Below are 8,222 nucleotides of genomic sequence, written 5' to 3' on the forward strand. Positions count from 1 at the left end.
TTGTAGAATATGTACATTCCACGGTCTATTGAGCCATCTGCGTAAGGAGAGGTTGGCCAGGAGGCAGGAAAGCTCAGGTTTGTGATGGAGCACTTGCTTTTTGGATTCTAAATATTCTCTCTGACCTTACTGTGATTGGGTTTTGTCTTTGTCTCCTCATTTGTGGTGCCCAAACCTTGTGGCCTCATCTGAGACAGGTTTTCTGTTATGGAAATAAGGAAGTGAGCCCACTGTTACAACAGTTTTCTCTGAGATTAAGCCTCCCATTTTAGGAGGCAGTTTTTTTTTATTATTAATGTCAGCTGTTAAAAGCAGAGGTTGTGAAAGAATAGGTGTTCTAACAAACAGAAACATTCCATCCTGAAGAAAAGTTCATTATGCACCGGGGGAAAACCTGGATATATTCAGAAAGTACCTTCACTTGACTAAATTAACTAGGTCTATTTAATCCCACACACGTATAAACTGTAATAATGATGAGATATGCTCTCTGATATGCTATACTGCAAGGAGAAAGTAGAGATCATTTGATCCTAGAAGAGGCAGACATGAACTTATTTGCTTGAAAAAAGAAAAAGAGAGATCACTTGTGCTTCATGGAAGCCTCAGAGATCAATTACTGCCTATTTGAGATCAAGGAGGGTTCTAAGAAGTTGGGCTTTGTCCAAGTTTTATAGTGTGCCCCTTGTTTCCATGTTATCTGGGTATACAAATAAATCTTTGCTCTACCCAACCCCTTACGTGCTCATCTTGAATGTTTGCAAGAAAGTTCTCTTAGCACTGGAAGCAAACTCCTCAAAATTCTTCCGAAATCCTTGAAACTGGAGAGATTCATTAGGCCTCTCCATTCTCAAAAGCATATATGCAGTAATGATGGCTAATATCATTCTAAGGGGAGTCGAGCTACTCAGATAGGATAGAGACCTTGGGGAGCAGCCTGGGAGAACCAAGACAGAGTCAAAAAGCCTAGTACTAACAGTGACCATTAAACAGCATAGAAGACGTAAAGACCAACTGAGCTTTTCAGAAAAGGATCAGACCAGCTGAGCCATTGGGATAGGACAACCTATCTCCTGTAGAGTTGTGTTCTGGCTGTGTATTGTGCCCCTGGTTTGCAGCTTCCTTAGGTGTCACACATGTCAGGGTGCAACTTGGTGATGAATCATTCTTTGGGCCATTTCTACTCTTGTGCTTCTCCCCCATATTATTATTAAACCACAATAAACTTCACTGGCTCAGCACAGTGAGCTTAGGAAATTTCTATAATTTGGTCTCTCATGGAATCTCTCTCTGGGAAGAATGCACGTGTGTGTGTGTGTGTGTGTGTGTGTGTGTGTGTGTGTGTAGTGTAGTGTCTCCCCAGGACTCCTCAGTCTCATAATATATTGCCACCTAAATAGGACTTCTCCAAGCAAAAAATGACTTGGGGAACTGTGACTGTGTGGTTCTGACTAAGGTTAGCTCTGCATGCAAGTGAGTGTGCAGCTCAATGAAGAACATTCGTGCTGTACCATGAATTTGAAAAAAAAAAACAATAAGGAAATACACAGGCCTTAGAGGAAGGGAAAAAGGAATAAATGCTGTAATTTCATTGTGTTTGCATATATGTTATGTATTTGTGTATATGTATGTGTAATGTGTTTAATGGTACTATAAATTGTATTGTCTGTGATAAGACTTTGAGAAAGGGCTCATTGCCTATCATTTGCTTTCATAAATGTCCATCTTCTTGGCAGAATGGATCCATTGATTACTGGGAAACTCTTGCTCTGGTTCTAATATGTTAAGTCATCGTCACTTATTCTAACACAAGTACTCTCTTGACTTTTGCAAACTAAATTTTCTTGTGAAAAATATTTGATATTGATATCATAATACAATTACTAAATTCTACATTAAATTCACAAGGAACATTAACAAATCCTCTTTTTGAATTTTACATTTTCAAATAGTCAATGTTTATTTTTGAATAACATACGCATTAAGCCTAGGAATGCACCAAAAGGTAAAGATTCAATGGAGCTTTGAAAGCCTGGATTATTAAAGGCCTTCTCCATGACAGAAGATAAGGCTATAAGCTCAGCAGTTGTTGTTATGAACATCTCGGCACTTCAAGACCTTAAGAAAGTTGTCAACTTTATGTGTATCCCTGCGCACGCAGCGGCCCAGAGTGTACAAAGCGATGTTACGAGTGTCTTCATCAGACTGCAAATCTGACCATCCGTACCAGAAACTCTTTTCAATTTCAACAGCTCCGGGCTGAATCTAAACATAGAAATGAGAGGGAATATTTATAAATATCATTAATTGGTAGTAATACTTTCTTGTACATGAATATATATCTCCCAGAAATGACGTATTGAAAAATTCACTTTTTATTAAACAAATCAATTCTTTCACATAGGAGATAAACAAAGGAATGTGAAGGGTAAGTGGGCTTACCCTGCTGAGTATGATCTTTAATCCCTCCAGAAGGCCTAGAATTCGTTCCTCCAACTCCTTGGTTCTTGAGATCATCACATCAGATGCACCCGGAAGCCCAGCCACTACAATTGCCATGTGCTTCACGGGATCTTCCCAGGCTTGTAGAATACTGATGGTCACTTTCAGAAGGTCTTCCGACTAAATGATCATGAAGAGGATTTCAGGGTTAACACATGTGGTGACTGACTGAAGGTCATGAGCTTGAGTATTGAATTATTATTTATAGGAGTATAGAAACCCTTCTTAGCATGTGATGTGTATTCTAGAAATAACATTCTATCAGAGAATTACAGTTTTTTCAAATGGAATTGATTTTCCTTAACAATGATTTCTGAGAAATGTGAAACTGATCGTGTTTTGTTTTCACTGTGAGTTCTACCAACTGAAGTCCAGGTGAGCCTCAATTCTTTATGGTCTTATTAATACCACATAATAGAGAACTTTTCGAGGGATTAAATGAATCCATGACAACGGACTGCTTTTGGGGGCTTCACTATAAGAAGATCTGAGGAAATGTTGATCACTTCCTGTACTTTTTCATCCTTCAATTGCCAATATTATACCCACATTTTGTTTATGAGAGAAGTTTGTGTATGTTACTAGTTCTGGTAAGGAATATGAAGAAGAAATACACTACATGTGTAAGAGGCGTACACACAATAAATTTTGTGTAAATCATATTCAGAAGTTTTAAGACAAAGATTAGAATCAACTGTGAATTTCAAACTCATATTAAATCTTACTAGATAATATTAAGGATAACTCCACAGACAATATGTTTTTTAAAAATGGTGCTCCAGGTGATCAATTTGTTAAGCTGCTAGAGAGAAATTATCAACTATATGATGTCATTGTCTGTTTGTTGCTTCTGCTTCCCTTCTCTAGACTCCGAGACTGTCACGTGTGCTATGGCCTCAGTAATCACACACAGCAGACCTACCTTGTATATTACATCACTTGTTTGGGTCACAATCAGGGAGGAAACCTACTTTTGTTTGGTGGACTTGTTCTCTGTTTTCTGGCGTAGGGATAGCAGCAGTGTGGCATGTGCTTATCATCCGGCTCTGTTTCCAAACACTCCTACCAAACTTCATATTCTGGAAGAAATTGAAAGGTCTTATTTCTTAGCGTTAAACATTGAACAAATCCATTTATAACCACATCAGTAACAGATTTTATAGATTTTATAGCTGTAAATGTCTTAGCAAATAATAAATATATAGAAATTGAAACAGGAATTCAAAGAAGAGTGCCTACATTTTCTGCCCATGGGGGAGAATCAATCTAATATTTTACCCACCAATATTCTTCCTGTCTTTGTTATTCTATTGTCATTTTGCCCTTCCTAAATGGTATTGTTTAAAAAGAGCACTGAGTAACACACATACTGTAAAACACCAAACGTTTAAGCATCACTTTTTCTATTTATGGAGAAGAATGTCATACAATAGCACATGTGTGTTCATAATTATGTTACAATTGACACCCAGTAGTCCATTTCCTTTAAACAAATATTGTAATATAAGTATTTACTTTAAGTATCCATTTAAGTTATAAAGGTAGTATGCAATTATATTGATGGTGCCAACAAGAATCATAAAATCTAGACATATTCTAAAGAAATATTTATCAGTGAGTGAATGAAGAATTAAAATACATCTATCTACATATATATATATATATATATATATATTAGTCAATTGAAGATTTTATTTACTTAAGGAATTTATTATCTATAGTGTATTTTTAATACTAGTAATCATTAAATTTGTAAAAGTTTAATTAATGTCTAGGAATATTGTACATTTAAGAAACTATGGATATGGATTTTAGAATGAAAGAAATGCTCGTGAGTGAAAATCACAAGGGTGAGGTATATTCATCATAATTCTGAAAATATATGCTCCGTATTCCAGTCTAGCACTGAATTCATTGTTTTCTACTATTGACTTGCCCTAGTCAAATCTAACATATTCATTTTTTGAACACCAGCCCGTACTTTGCCCTGAGACTCTCATCCCTGGAAGTTGGAAGACAACTATTATTTTTATTGAGCTCTACCTTTTTCTGGTTCCCCTACCTGCCTCTCCCCTCCCCTTCAACCCTCCCCCAAAGTCCCCATGCTTCCAATTTACTCAGGAGATCTTGTCTTTTTCTACTTCCCATGTAGATTAGATATGTAAGTCTCTCTTAGTGTCCTCATTGTTGTCTAAACTCTCTGGGATTGTGATTTGTGGGCTGTTTTTCTTTGCTTCATGTTTAAAAACAGCATATGAGTGAGTACATGTGATAACTGTCTTTCTGGGTCTGGGTTACCTCACTCAAAATGATGTTTTCTAGCTCCACCCATTTTCTTGCAAAATTCAAGATGTTGTTATTTTTCTCTGCTGTGTAGTACTCCATTGTGTAAATGTACCAGATTTTCCTTATCGATTCTTTGGTCAAGGGGTATTTAGAAAAACAACAAGTCTAAGCATGTGGGGTGTTCTCACTAGCTATTTCTTTCTGTTTAACATGGTTTCCTGTAGTTTAGTTCAAATCTACTCACGCAATTAATTACAAAACAATTCTTCTATGCCAGATATCTTAAGAGTGCAAAGTGAAAGTACCCGTGAAGGTAGGACCCCTTCACAAAAGACAGGAGTTCAAAGGGATCCATGTATTTTGTACTTTATATCTAATGAAGTTTCTTGAAAAAAATTGTTAAAAATTGCACAGTACTACATCTTTTACAAATTTAAGTTTTCATGCTCCAATGGTCTCTTGTTCATGTTTTATGTCAACTGAATTTTTAATCTTTTAATATTAAAATTTTTAATGAAATATTTACTATTTCACCATTACATATATAGTGTTTGAAACATGATTCATAATAGGTTACTCTTTCATTAGTTGAGTGTTCTGATTGTCCCTTCAGAGAAGATCCAGTACTTACAAAGTCAGTGAAGACTTTTGAGGCTAGATCGTGGGTGTAGTGAGATAGTTCTACCACACGTTGGTATAGGCTTCCAGTGGACAATCGGGAAGTTGATGAGGAGGACACATGCTCCCAAAGAAGCAAATTTGACGTTGTCAGCAGAAGGAGTGTCCCAGCTAGAAAAAGAAATGAAAATGAGCTGATCCACTCACTGGAGAACATATTAGTGACACTCTAGAGACTGCACAGTCTGTTCTGAGGTCTCTGTGCTACAATACTTGGGTTTATATCCATGAAATCTGGGATAAGTAGTCCAACGTGGAAACACAGGTGAACAGTAATGCTTCCCAAAACCACAGATTGTGAGGTAGGAGAATCACCTTGGCTTTTGCTTGCCCCCATAGAATTTCTAAAATTTGCAAACATTTTGAGATAAAATTAGTTTTGAGACAGAGATTTTAAGCCATTTTTTCTAATATTTTTAAGGTTTGGTAATTTGTGTTAATTTTCCATCTCATTAAAGTTAATTTTCATGCAAATATCTCTTGAATATTAAGATGACTTTTTAAAACAAATGTGCTTTTCTCTTCACCATTTATTTGCATGTAACAAATTGATAAAGTCACAAACCTACTCTCTTTGTTTAAATGATGTGCCAAAATCTGACTGTTCCTCAGGTGGACTTTTTTGAGGAGAAAAACATCCAAACCTTGACAACCCATAATTTACTTTCTCCTTCTGTGACTGACCCAAGTATGCCATTGAGCTTGTGTTTTCAAAAAAAGTCCAACTTCTCAATTTCAGCTATTTTGTCATTTTTGTACTATTTTTTTTTGTTTTAGAAAGTGTGCTGTGTAGTGGATGATTGGTAAAAGTGCCCATCAGAAGCCAGTAACGCTCTTTGCTGTTATTGCTATGTCAGGAAAATAAGAATAAACTAAGTTAAAGTGATATATAAGAATAAAGCTTGGCATACGCTTTTACAGAAGAATTCCCTAAGAAAACCATTGATCTCCAGGTTAATTCAGCAACTGGTTTTACAAATTAATTTTCAGCCCATTGTTGACCTGATGCCAGGTGAGTAATAAAATGCATCAGTTACCCAATTATTACAACACCAATAACTCCAAAGAATGTATTCTACCAGAACCCATTTTCACAAAATACTACGCTAATACAGTAGAGAAACATTAAAGAATTACTACTTACAGAAGGACAGTTGAGCCAGTGACAGCTGCATCTCTGAGAAGATCTGCTGCAATGTAGACTACAGCACAAGAAAGCTTCTGCCCCCGAATGCTGTCTTCTCGCAATTCACCTCCTCTTATATATACTAACAGAAACTCCCTACTTATGACCATTTAAGTCTAAGTGCAGAAGGAAGCAGTGTCTTTTGACTAGGTAAAAGTTTCAAGATTCTATCCACGTAAGAAGTATTGAAATAATCTTTACTCTTGCCACAGTTCTGTCTCTGTATGTATTGTTTTTGCTTTTGGCCAAAATGTTCAGGGTTCAAATTTTTTGGAAATCACAAATGTCATCTCAGTTCATTAATGACGCAGAGTCATGTCATGGAGGAAAATATACTTATTTCCTCTTATTTTTCTCTAGATCAGAGTTATATATTCTTTCTGTCATGTCATCTATTAAGTTCCACAAAATTTGCAGGTGGTGACAAATGCCCTCCCTCAGTTATCTTTGAAGTTTTGGGCCAGCATGCCCTAGAAACAGTTAATTATTCCCACCATTTTATTAAAACATGAATTTATTGATGTATCCTCCAAACTCAAACGACTTTCTTCTCACAGAGTAGATACTTCCTCAGTATTAAGCAAGCAGAAACACAAATGTTCAAAGGGCACTTTTAATTCTTTCAGTTAACTTGAAAGTCTTGGTGGGATGCTTAGCTAATATGATTGGTACTTTCTCCTCAATCTTTAATTTTATTTTGCTTCCTTTTCTCGTGGTTTTAAAATAACAAGCCATGAAGAGGATATCATTATATCATGAAAAGTTTGCATACAGTGAGTGACCAGCTTCAGGACAATGTATAATGCTCTTGATGTTGAGAATTATAAGTACCCAGAAGGGTTGTATCAAGGTACAATAGAGGAAGAAGAAATCTCATGTCTTAACAAGAATGGAGAATTGGAGCAGATCAACTTAGCCGGGGTGAGAAACTGTACTAGGTTTTGCTATCCATACTCAGTTGCTCGAGACCTCTATGTTGTTCTGCCATCTGGTACAGCGCTGATAAAATAGAGTCAGTTGAACTGTCACATGCAGATCATTAAGGTAGTTAGTAAAACCCAGCCATTTCTGTTCTGCTATACTTAGTGCCCCAATAACTACCTTATGGATTCTGATAGGTACTAGCTGGTTTTGGTAGGAACAGGCTCTTTATTGTCCAAGATTTCAGCTCAAATTGACCAAGGATGAATCAGCAATTTCAACTTACCATGTTCCCATTTCTCCCAGTAAGACAAGTCCCACGTACAGTTCAAATTCAAGGTTATCTCTCACCAGATGATGTCAGTGTATCTCATTCACCTTTAGTGTACTGACGTCAAAGGGGAAAGAGCACAGAGATGCAGAACTAACCTGGAATAGCCTTTTTAGTCTCCACACAAATCCCTTATGATTTGCCTTCCAGTGACTCCTTTTATGAACCTTTTCCTTTTTTCTTGTCATCTTCTTTGCTTTTATACTTAACAAATCCCAAAACTCCTCCTACATTCCCCATCATCTTTCCTGTGTTCCAGTGTGGGTGAATATTTTCTGAGCACAGATCCTGTGCCCCACCTGTTGTCTAACTGATCAT

At 36.6% G+C, this 8,222-nt stretch overlaps 1 protein-coding gene across 1 annotated transcript; it reads right to left on the reverse strand.

The window, feature by feature from the left end:
- Window positions 1–2,079: 2,079 nt before the first annotated feature.
- Window positions 2,080–6,641, reverse strand: LOC142848811 (prolactin-3B1-like). Its single transcript, XM_075970985.1, has 5 exons — window positions 6,611–6,641; window positions 5,420–5,577; window positions 3,474–3,581; window positions 2,443–2,622; window positions 2,080–2,265 (listed from the first exon to the last, which is right to left on the reverse strand). The coding sequence occupies exons 1-5, from the start codon at window positions 6,639–6,641 to the stop codon at window positions 2,080–2,082; spliced, it is 663 nt and encodes a 220-aa protein (XP_075827100.1).
- Window positions 6,642–8,222: the final 1,581 nt, after the last annotated feature.

This window comes from Microtus pennsylvanicus, chromosome 4, assembly GCF_037038515.1.
Source record: "Microtus pennsylvanicus isolate mMicPen1 chromosome 4, mMicPen1.hap1, whole genome shotgun sequence".
Taxonomy (NCBI): Eukaryota; Metazoa; Chordata; class Mammalia; order Rodentia; family Cricetidae; genus Microtus; species Microtus pennsylvanicus.

What these genes read in the sequence shown, in the direction of transcription:
- LOC142848811 (XM_075970985.1), bottom strand. Translation starts at nt 6,641, where the DNA reads ATGCAGCTGTCACTGGCTCAACTGTCCTTCT. An exon ending in ACTGGCTCAACTGTCCTTCT is followed by an intron (nt 5,578 to 6,610) that starts GTAAGTAGTAAT and finishes TTCTTTTTCTAG; the next exon opens with CTGGGACACTCCTTCTGCTG. An exon ending in AACAAGTCCACCAAACAAAA is followed by an intron (nt 2,623 to 3,473) that starts GTAGGTTTCCTC and finishes ATGATCATTTAG; the next exon opens with TCGGAAGACCTTCTGAAAGT.